Genomic DNA, 12,086 nt, shown 5'->3' on the forward strand with positions numbered 1-12,086 from the left:
AGAATTACAGGTCGATCAGCTTGCTCTCTGTAGTATACAAGCTATTTACAAAGGTAATTGCTAACAGAGTAAAAAAAACGTTACAATTTAATCAACCAAAGGAACAAGCAGTATTTCGAACAGGCTACTGAACAATCGACCACATTCAAACTATCAATCAGGTAATAGAGAAGTGCTCAGAATATACCCAACCACTATACATAGCCTTCATAGATTGCGAGAAGGCGTTTGATTCAGTAGAAATATCAGCCATCATGCGGACACTGCGGAATCAGGGCGTCCATGAAGTATATATAAACGTCCTGGAAGAAATCTACAGGGTATCAACTGCTATCATAGTGCTTCATAAAGAAAGCAATAGAATACCAATCAAGAAGGTTGTAAGGCAGGGGGACACAATCTACCGAGTTCTATTTACCGCGTGCTTACAGGAGGTTTTCAGAAGCCTAGAATAGGAACAGTTAGGGATAAGAGTTAATGGAGGGTACCTTGGTAACCAGCGCTTCGCCGATGACATTGCATTGCTTAGGAACTCAGGAGATGAATTGCAACTCGTGATTACGGAGTTAGACAAGGAGAGTAGAAAGATGGGTCTTAAAATAATCTGCAGAAAACGAAAGTAATGTACAAACACCTCGGAAAAGTGCTGCGCTTCGAGATAGGTAATAGTGCACTTGAAGTTGTAAAAGACTATGTCTACTTAGGGCAGGTAATAACCGCAGAGCCGAACCACGAGATTAAAGTAACTAGAAGAATAAGAATGGGGTGGAGCCCATTTGGCAAGCACTCTCAAATTATGACAGGTAGATTGCCGCTATTCCTTAAGAGGAAGGTATATAACAGCTGCATCATGCCGGTACTCAGCTATGGAGCAGAAACCTGGAGACTTACAAAGAAGGTTCAGCTTAAATTGAGGACGACACAGCGAGCTATGGAAAGAAAAGTGGTTGGTGTAACCTTTAGAGACAAGAAGAGAGCAGAGTGGATAAGGAAACGAACGGGGGTTAAGGATATCATAGTTAACATCAAGAAGAGGAAATGGACATGAGCTGGGCATGTAGCGCGTAGAAAGGATAACCGCTGGTCATTAAGGGTAACTAACTGGATTCCCAGAGAAGAAAAATGGGTTAGGGGGAGACAGAAAGTTAGGTGGGCAGATGAGATTAAGAAGTTTTCGGGTATAAATTGGCAGCAGCAAGCACAGGACCGGGTTAACTGGCGGAACAAGGGAGAGGTCTTTGTCCTGCAGTGGACGTAGTCAGGCTGATGGTGATGATATTGATGATGATATTGATGATGATGTTGTTGTTGATGATGATGATGATGATGATGATGATGATGATTAAGCTATTCACTATGCTGTCCTTGGTGATCCCTCACAGAAGTGTAATACCCGGTACACACCTGCAAAAGATTTCGAGCAATTTTTTTGTTGCTGTGGCGGATGACGATAAAAAATTGTACCTGGAGGTTTTCAAAGATGATAGTCTTTCTTGGGAACCTTCCACGCAAAAATTTTGGTCTGCCTGTCTGTCTGTCTGTCTGTCTGTCTGTCTGTCTGTCTGTATAATTGTCTGTTTGTCGACTCTTAACGGCACCGGGTATTTTAAACGGCTGACCCCATCCGCAGCGCCCACCAATGTTGCTCAAGATTTAGTGTTCTTACGTGTGCAATTGTCATAATAAGTAATTATTGTGCGAGTCTGGGGCACCTTAACGACACGTATGTATTCTGCATGTGCATCTTTTACTAAAAAATGCATACATACGTAATTTTAAGGACCGTAGCGCTCATCACGCTGCGCTAATCATGCAACGATTCAAAGAAAAGGTGAGTGTTTCCAACGCTTTGCTAAGACGCGATGGTAGAGGCACCTACCCGTCGCCTTGCGTTCCACACCTTATCACCTTTGAGACGGGCACGCACACCTGCCTCAGAGCCACGTGCTTCGTTTTCAAAAAACACTGCCAGGTGGCGCTCATGTCTTACGAGTGACGTGACTTGATGCGCTCGTTCACCTCCGCTGCACGTTCGAGACACTCAAACACAGCACCTCCAAAATACCTTTCTCCGACTTTCTTGCGCAGAACATCAAATGAATTGTTTGCTCTCTCCGCACGCAAGACTGTCGTCTTTTGACGACATTTGCAGATTACATGCAGATACGGGGAAAATTTTTATTTTGTTTTCATTATATATAACACTGTAATTTACTGTCTAATCTGTATTTGTTCTAATATATAACCTACGTTATTCTAGAGCTTCATATTATTTTATAAAAACCACTGATTTCTTAGCCCATCACCCCCCCTTTACACACACACAGCGGATGCGCGTCACAGTAAATAGGTGAATTACACAATGCACGTTTTGTGACACCTGGTTGTTCCTTCATTGTTGTAATACGCTTTATTACTTATATGCACGCGATTTCTATCCCGACATCAAGCCTGCCTAAGGGCAGTTTGCTTTGAAGCACAGGCGTGGCTGTGTGGTAGAATACTCAACTAGCATGCAGGAAGCCCGGGTGCGAATACCCGTGTTTTCTTGTGTTTTTATATTCACTTACTGTTTCCTCATTTCGCTCGATAGTGGTTACGAATACCGGTGCCGGACAACTACGGCGCAAGTGACACTTGCTTTTCCTGTAAAATATTATGCCTCGCGAATACCTTGCTACTGTCTTGACAGACAGACAGGCAGACGAAGAACTTTACTATAATAAGTCCCGACGAGTTCTCGCGTGGAACCTTGTCAGGGACCCACGGAAACCGTTGCTCGCGTCCGATTCGGAGCTTGAACAACGTGGTGTTTCTCCCTTTCTTGGGCCCTCTGGATTGCCTGGAGTTCCGTATGGAGCGATGAGCTCCGGAGGGCCTTTTCCCAGTCGGCTTCACTGTTTAAAAGAAAGAAATTTATGTAGCGCGAGGCAAAAAAACGAACACAGGAAAAAATAAACTGAGCAGACAGAGCGCTCTGTCTCTCAGTCTCTCTGTTTCTCTCTGTGTCGCTCTGTCTCTCTGTTTAGCGCTCTGTCTTTTCAGTCTATTCTTTCCTGTGTTCGTTTTTTTTTGCCTCGCGCTAGATGAATTTCTTTCAAATATTTCATCAACAAGCCCACATCGCCACTCTTGTCAATGTTTAAAAGGGCCATTAAGAAATGTGGGGCATTGCCAAAGCGTGGGCGCTAAGAAACAATATGTTTTATTGCGCTCCAGACAGCACTGTTGGAGTACGACTGAGAAAACATGTGAAGGGAATGAGCCTATCGGGAGTATACGAAATGTACTGGCTGAGGTCTATATATGTTCGGGTGAGGAAGATGATAGGCCCTTCTACTAAGCTGAGAGTGGGACGTGATTTCACTAAAAGTAAGGAGTGGATCATCAAGCTGGTTTCACCCTGCCCAATAAGACCTCCATGCAACCGCGGTGGGTGAGATTTCGCGCACGGCCATGCTTGGGCAAGGTCGTTGAGGTTAGGTATGGTGCTATGAAGTAGTATCCCGTAGATAGTTTACTACAGGCTCTGTAAACTCCACTCTTTTAGCTTTCGATGTTACAGTTGTAGTGAATAAGAAAGACGTTGATACCATCAGGTCAGCTATCATCAGCACAAGAAGAAGGCACGAGATCGGCGATCAAGCACCGTCATATGGGTTCGCCTGCGTTCCTTTAGAGCTACCACCCGCTTGCTCAGTCCTTCAATAAACCCCCTTTACATTTGGTGGATCGTGCTGGGTAACTGCATCACCTACACCCTGCAACTCCGATCCCGCACGCTGCCGTCGACCATGCAAGTTGACGCTGCCCAACAGACAGCACCTCTCGCGGCTCCTACTTGCCCCGGCCCGGTTCACCAGCGAGACCCCCCAATCTTTTCGGGCGCCGAAGACCAGGACGTCGAGGACTGGTTGTCGTCCTACGAAAAAGTCAGTGGACCAAACATGTGGGATGACGCTGCTAAGTTGAGCCCCGTCAACTTTTAGTTGGCTAATGTGGCGAAACTGTGGTATACAAACCACGATCCGAGTTCGAGAACTGGGCCACTTTCAAGCAGGCAATATCCTCGGTTTTCGGTCGCCCTGCCATGCGGAAGTTGCGCGCCGAACAACGCCTGCGCTCACGGGCACAAGAACCTGGCGAAACGTTTACCGCCTATATCGAAGATATACTCGATCTCTGCAAGCGCGTCGATGCCGCAATGAGCGAAAGTGCCAAGATCCAGCACATTATGAAAGGTGTAGATGACGACGTTTTTCAAATGCTCCTGGCGAAGTCTCCTGGCACGGTGTCTGAAGTGGTAACTCTGTTCCAGAACTACGACGAATTGCGACGGTAACGAGCTCTCAACCGTCGTCCATTTCAGCCTAACCAACCACTCGCTGCCCTGGACGTCGTACCTGACCACTCCCGCCTTCTAGCACAAATGAAAGACTTTGTGCGTGAGGAGGTCGCACGTCAGCTTTCCCTCCTGCCGTTTTGTCAGCGCCAAGAGCTCCCGCAGCAGCAGCAAGAGCAACCACCGACACCGTTAGCTACCATGCTCCGACATGCACTTCAGGACCAGATTGCCGAGGCTATGCCAGTGCCCTTTCAGCAGCAAGTTGTCGCCGCGCCTCTTACTTATGCTGACGCAGTAAAGAGGCAGCAGCCACACCAGCCCTCGCCGTTCAATGGACTGCCGCATGTCACCGCTCTTACTCAGTCTTCCGTCGCATGGGCTCCTCACCTCGCTACCACAGCCTCGACTCAGCCGTATGCCGGGTGGGTGGCGCCCCTTGCTGCAAATGCCTGGCGAACGCGCGATAACCGGCCGATTAGTTTTGCGTGCAGCGGACCTGTCCATATCTCCCGATACTGCCGTCGTCGCGTGCCCGCCTACACAGACGCCCGACCACGAAGCAATTACATGGACCGACCACCTTTTGGTTATGAAAGTTCGGATCGTCAGTCAAACACGTCTTCCCGTGACTATCCGGCAACTTCATCTCGTCGCTCACCTTCACCCAATTGACGCTCCTTGTCACCCATGCGTCCACGACCAGCCCCTCAATATGAGGGAAACTAGCCGTCGCAGTTCAAGGGGAAGAACTGCGCTATCGAAATGTTCAAGTCCTCGCACCTTGCCGTCAAATATCGTCGAAGTTTTTGTAGACGGCGCCCATGCATACGCTCTTGTGGATACCGGTGCCGCTGTGTCTGTTATAGACGCCAAACTTTGCCGCAAGCTGCGGAAGGTGACCACGCCGCTTGATATGTTCTTACGTGCAGCAAATGGAGAACCTGTTCGACCTATAGCCGCCTGCACTGCCCGACTCAAAATTGCGGAGGACCACTACATTGTTGAGTTTATCGTCCTTTCCTCGTGCTCTCCTGACATCATACTTGGCTGGGATTTCCTATCCCGTAATCGTGCCGTTATAGATTGTGCGCATTCCGAACTTGAACTGCTTCCGTTCTTCGAGCAGCCCTACGACCACACTAATCAAGCCGCGCACAAGCTAGTTGTCAAAGAAGACACTGACATTCCACCGACAACAGCTGTTTAGCTCCCTGTGGTCTCCGACGGCATGCGTGATGAAGTAGCATTTTTTGAGCCATCACACCTCTTTCTAAGTCGGAAACCACTTCTGCTCCCTTATTCAGCCCTCTCAATTTCTAATGGAGCCAGTGCTCTCTGCCTTACCAATCCCTTTCCGCATACCATCAAACTGTTTAAAGGCGAGTCTCTTGGATGCGTACAGCCCATTGATAACGAACAAATTTTTACCGTGCCGCTAGAATCATCCCACAGGGACCTCGCCGCCGTCAGTGCTCTTAACCACTCTCATCTACAGGCTTCAAAAGTGTTCGATTCGGCGATCGCAGACGGACTGTCACCATCTGAACGATCTGAACTCCTCCAACTGCTGTACCAGTACCGCGAATCTTTCGATGTTGTTCAACCTTCACTTGGCCGCACTTCTACCACTCTACATTACATCGATACTGGCTCCCATGCGCCACTACGACAGCGACCGTATCGTGTTTCTGTGACGGAACGCCAAGTTATTACCGAACAGGTGAACGATATGCTGCAACGTGGCGTCATTCAACCTTCACAAAGTCCGTGGGCCTCACCTGTAGTGCTCGTTAAAAAAATGATGGTTTCGTTCGCTTCTGCGTGGATTACCGGCGCCTAAATAAGATCACTCGAAGAGACGTGTATCCTTTGCCCAAGATTGACGATGCCCTTGATACTTTACAAGGTGCCGAGTTTTTTTCATCATTAGATTTGCGCTCAGGGTACTGGCAGGTCCCCCTTGCCGATGCCGATCGACCAAAAACAGCCTTCGTGACACCGGACGGTCTGTATAAGTTTAATGTCATGCCCTTCGGCCTCTGCAATGCGCCTGCCACCTTCGAGCGCATGATGGACTCGGTTCGTCAGGGTTTCAAATGGCAAATCTGTATCTGCTATCTCGACGATATAGTCGTCTTTGCGCCAGACTTTGGAACACATCTCGAGCGCCTCAAACACGTCCTCACGTGCGTGAAGAATGCTCAGCTCCAACTTAACCTCAAGAAGTGTCACTTCGCTGCTCGCAAACTTACGATTCTCGGGCACGTCGTATCAAAGGACGGTATACTTCCAGACCCGGCTAAGTTACGTGCTGTCGCCGACTTCCCCAAACCAACGACTATGAAGCAGTTACGGAGCTTCGTGGGGTTATGCTCCTACTTTCGCCGGTTCATGCGCAACTTTGCCTCTCTCATTGCGCCTTTGACCGAACTTATAGGCAGCACCACTGATATTTCGGCATGGTCTTCTGAGTGTGACCAAGCCTTCTGTACCCTTCGTCGTCTCCTCACTTCGCCACCAATACTGCGTCACTACGATATTACGGCAGCAACTGAGGTCCACACCGATGCCAGTGGTGTCGGCCTCGGTGCGGTTCTCGCGCAACGCAAGCCTGGATTCGCCGAGTATGTCGTCGCCTACGCCAGCAGAACTCTTACCAAGGCTGAATCAAACTACAGCGTCACCAAGAAGGAATGCTTGGCGATCGTTTGGGCGCTTTTCAAGTTCCGCCCATACTTTTATGGCCGTGCTTTTGATGTAGTAACGGACCACCACGCATTATGCTGGTTATCGTCGCTGAAGGACCCATCAGGTCGTCTTGCCCGTTGGGCTCTTCGGCTTCAAGAATACGACATTCGCGTGGTATATCGTTCCGGCCACAAGCATATCGATGCTGATGCACTGTCACGATCTCCCCTATCCCCGGACATCGCATCGGTTTCCTCGGACAACACGTTGTCAGCGCTTGACGAGGTTACCATCTCTTCTGCACAACGCAATGACCCATGGATCGCTTCGCTTATTGACGCGTTATCCGAGGCACCGACACTTCCAACCACTCGAGCCCTGCGCCGCCAGGCTCCGCACTTCAGTAATCGGCATGGCCTTTTGTACCGGCGCAACTATTCAGCAGATGGTAGGAAATGGCTACTAGTCCTTCCCCGAACGCTGCGCTCTACCATCTGCGCGTCGTTTCATTCCGACCCGCAATGTGCTCACGCCGGTGTTTTCAAGACCTACGAGCGCCTACGAAAAAGGTATTACTGGCGCGGAATGTTTACCTTCGTCCGTCAGTTCATTCGCGGCTGCCACGAATGTCAGCGGCGGAAAAGCCCGCCACATCCTGCAACAGGTTCATTGCAGCCACTTCCATGCCCAGACCGCCCATTCGACTGTGTAGGAATTGACCTCTACGGACCACTACCAATAACAACGGCAGGCAACCGATGGGCTATCGTGGCAGTGGATCATCTAACACGGTACGCTGAAACTGCTGCTTTCCCCACAGCTGCAGCACAAGACGTCGCAACTTTCATACTCAATCGTTTTGTGCTTCGTCATGGTACTCCTCGAGAACTCCTCAGTGACCGAGGGCGTGTTTCCTCTCCGATGTAATACAAGCACTTCTTCAACAATGCCATCTGGTTCACCGGAAGAGTACAGCCTACCACCCACAGACGAACGGCTTGACTGAGCGGCTTAATCGTACTCTGAGGGACATGCTCGCTACGCATGTCGCTTCTGATCAAACAAACTGGGACCTTGTTCTCCCATTTGTGACATACGCGTATAACACCGCTACGCAAGTCACTACAGGGTTTTCCCCCTTTTTTTCTCCTGTACGGTCGCGAACCATCACACACCATCGACACTTTACTCCCATACTCGCCAGATCCCTCCGAATACAAGCCTGTCTCGGAAGCCGTCGTTACGCAGAAGAGTGCCGCAAGCTAGCCAAGCGGCTTACTATATCCGACCAACAGCGCCAGAAGGAGATCCGTGACGACGACGATCGTTCTGCACCAACGCTCGTTCCTGGAGCACTTGTATGGCTTCATGTACCACCCTGCGCCCCTGGTGTATCACCCAAGCTACTCTCCAATTACCATGGTCCCTACCGCGTGGTCGAGCGTACTTCACCCGTGAACTACGCCATTGAACCCCTCACGCCACCGAGCGACCGTCGTCGGCGTGGACGTGATATCGTTCACGTAAACCGTTTCAAGCCCTACTTCTACCCACTTGTCCCCACGTGTTACATTGCCAGGATGGCTGAAACGTTTTCGCCGGGGGGAATTATAGTGAATAAGAAAGAAGTTTATACCATCAGCTCAACTATCATCAACCAAAGAAAAAGGCACAAGATCGGCGATCAAGCACCGTCATCTGGGTCCACCGTCGTTTCTTTCGAGCTACCACCCACTTGCTCAGTTTCTTCAATAAACTCCATTTATATTATTATTAACAACATTATTGAAACTGACGCACCGTCCGTTTTCAGTATTTTCATATATTGCTGAAAACAATAAATTATTCGGCAGTTTCTAGTTCACCTATGAGACCCGCTTCAAGAGAGCTATACATCTGCCTTTGCTTGAGCAACCTTGAGTAGATGAACGATGATTTTGTCGTAGGGATTGAGCAGCAGTTATCGCTATACCTTGTTCGAAAAATTGTGGCTCTTAAAATGCAAAAAACAAATGTATGAATAACATCGCACCGCTTCTTACGTATCGGTTAGAGGCTGCGGTTACCTGTCTTGTGTGAAACGTCATTCTGTAGTATTTATAAAAACCACACAAAAGGACTCGTTTTATGCACAAATGACTCGATTAAATTTTTTATGGCACGTCCTTTACTCAATGTGGTGCCCCCACTTGCTCTCCGTGTAAATTCAAATGTATCTCATGGCAAATCACCTTCCGGAATAGTTTTCAGGAACAGATAAGTCCGGAAAGCTCAAGGGAGCAACTCTAACCCTGTATTAACGAAAAATCAGTAAACAGGAACTGCTCATGTGAAGCAAAATGAACCATCTATCACTAGCAAAAGATTCAGGCTAATCGGGAAAGCACGAACAAGGGGTTTTGGGTATGCGGCTTCCAGTCCCATCAAGAACTACCCATTCGCAAAACAGGCTGTTTGATTTGTCGCACAGCTCCTGACGCTGACTATTTTTCGTATGTGGTCATTGTCCCAACCCTCCTAATCAACTGCAACAGCGCTTGCATTCGCCTTTCGTATAATTCGTCTTTTAGCATGGAACCGAATGTTAGTCAAGTTGCCTGAATTTCGTAGTAAAATAGAACCACGCACAAAAGTCAAGTTATCACAGGAGTGGCGACACGCAGAAATCACACTTATTCCAAAGCCTGGCAAGCCGCTCTCCCTCTAGAATCTTCGCCTTATATCCTTAACTTCATGTGTAGCTAAACTCTTTGAACGCTTAGTCCTCTTTTGACTACAACCATTTCTTGAAGACAATCACTTTTTTTCCTGATACAATATTCGACTACCGTCCTGGTATTTCTACACAGGACGTATTATTACCGCTTAAAGGGCCACTCACAAGGTTTGACAATTTTGAGCTGACAAGCACAATGTGTACACGAGGCGTTCAAGATCACGTCTGCCAAATTTTCCAACGCCACGTGCCGCGGAAATGGGTCAAATTTCATGAACGCTGCTCCCCTTCTCTTCTTTCGGCGCGCGCCCAGAGATTGAGGGCATGACGTGGGCGTATGAATAGCTCTACGTATACGGCAATTCAGTGACGTTGGTCCTCTACGTAGACGACTCTGCTCTGATGTTTCAAACAGTGGCACGTGACATGGCAAAAATGATTTAACAAGGCGTGTGTAGTTTATGTAATTTGTTGCTTGAAGAGACTAATAAAGCAGTAGATAAAAAATAAGACGCAATAAGGGAATGTGAGCGTCTTTTTTCCAATTTTTCTCCCGTGAATTACAACAAGATGTGGGGCTAATGTGTCGGCGTTTTGCATGTGTTTGTCTACCCGTGGTCAGGACATCGGTCAGACGACTGCCATGGAACGCTCCTACGTGCTCGCGCACTCATTGCACTCATCTATTCTACCACGTCTAAGTCAGCGTTTCCAAACCATCCCGCAGAAACAGGCAGAAGGCCACAAATAACGCTGGTCAACAAAGCAACGCCGCTCGCATGCTCGGGGGTTGGACTTGTTTGGGCACGTCATGCGCACGTGACCACTTGGTTGGATGTCTGAGAGGGTGGGGAAGAGATTTGGCTTGTGAAGGCTACGCTGAAGAGCGGCAAGGAATTCCAGCTTGCCTCCTCTTATCCTGGGTTCGCGCCGCTTCAAAAAACCCGTACTCTCCGCTCGTAAAGAACCAATTCAAAAAATTTTTGTGGCAAAATTTTTATCATGAGACACCCAAACTTCCACTGTCTAACTGAAATTTGGTTTGGGACCTGGTGAGTGGCCCTTTAAAATGAGGCAGTGCTTTTATTCACTTTGCTTTCATCACGTCACGAAAGAGCCGTGAAAAAATTTATGTGTAGCAAGTAGAGTTACAACGAAGAAGGATTATAAAAATTTTTCTTCAATTCTCTTTGGTTACAACAGTACCTGCAGTAAATTGAATGTCTTGGTCTCTTTATCACACATTGTAATAATGTGGGCTCACAGACATTCATGCCAAGAAAACTATAGGAGATTTTATTAAGAGTTTTTGTGATGTAAATGTGATGAAAGAAAAGGGGACGAAAAGATCAACTGCGGCCAGCAGAAACATAACGTGCCACCTTCAACTTACGCGTCCGGTGCTCTTCCGGTAATCTACGACGTAACTACGGCGTGAACAGTAAGCAGATCATATACAGTAGCTGCATAGCTGCATTCATCTGTATTGGCCCTTTGTTATTTTGTTACACCCCTGGTGAGGTGCTAGAGATGCCAGCAAATATGGTCACACATTGGACTACGTAATATCTAGCTGTTACGCAACCTGAATCATTCAAATCGCCGCATAGCTCAGCGTAGGCTAGTTCATGTTATCTGTGCTATCTATATTTCTCAGGGCTGCAATGGCAAAATCAAGGTCATCGTGGTGGATTGCCTCCATGCATGGCTCGTGTGTGACCAAGGAGCTCACCTGTGCGAAGCCATCGCCAGTCAGCTACTGCAACAGTGCGGACAGTGCGACAGTGTGGATCAACACGTTTTGCTGTAGTAAATAAATAAAATGAAGAAATGTACTATCTCATTTACGGTTCAAATGCTATAGCATTATTAGTGTTGTTTGTTCTTTGCCTGTATGAATAAAAGCAAAATTGAACGTTGAATAAGTAATGTGGATGGGAGAACTTTCTTGAGTGAAAGCACATCGTAGCAACAGTGCAGGAACGTTGAAAGAGGATGTCTAGGGATCGACGAACAAGTGGGTATGCAGTCAGAAGGTGGACACTGAGAGTGGGTCAGCAATCAAAAGGTGGACTCCACGAGGGAAGTTGCACAGCTGTTCGAGCAGATTGTATCCCTTTGTAGTAAATTCACGCACCACCAAAAATACAGGAGCTCTCACAGGCTGCGTTTTTACTTGCGCATTATTACTTGTGGTCAAAGCCTTTCTGTTTGTCCCTGGAGTGTTTTAGAGCGGAGGATATCCAGGAGCAGTGTTTGCCTCTGTGCAGTGACACCCTGGGTGTCACTGCTATTACAGTGTCGTGGTATGAGGTAACAGTAGCAGACTTGCGCACT

General features: G+C 47.9%; 1 protein-coding gene across 1 annotated transcript in view; it reads left to right on the forward strand.

The window, feature by feature from the left end:
- The window catches only part of LOC119179104 (fatty acid synthase), a 192,656-nt gene extending 181,051 nt beyond the window's left edge, over positions 1-11,605 (forward strand). The window contains exon 26 of the mRNA XM_075869593.1: positions 11,407-11,605. Within this exon, the coding sequence (XP_075725708.1) occupies positions 11,407-11,468 (62 nt within the window). The 3' untranslated portion in view covers positions 11,469-11,605. The remainder of the gene's footprint in view (positions 1-11,406) is intronic.
- The last annotated feature ends 481 nt before the right edge of the window (positions 11,606-12,086 follow it).

This window comes from Rhipicephalus microplus, chromosome 7 (assembly GCF_043290135.1).
Source record: "Rhipicephalus microplus isolate Deutch F79 chromosome 7, USDA_Rmic, whole genome shotgun sequence".
NCBI lineage: Eukaryota > Metazoa > Arthropoda > Arachnida > Ixodida > Ixodidae > Rhipicephalus > Rhipicephalus microplus.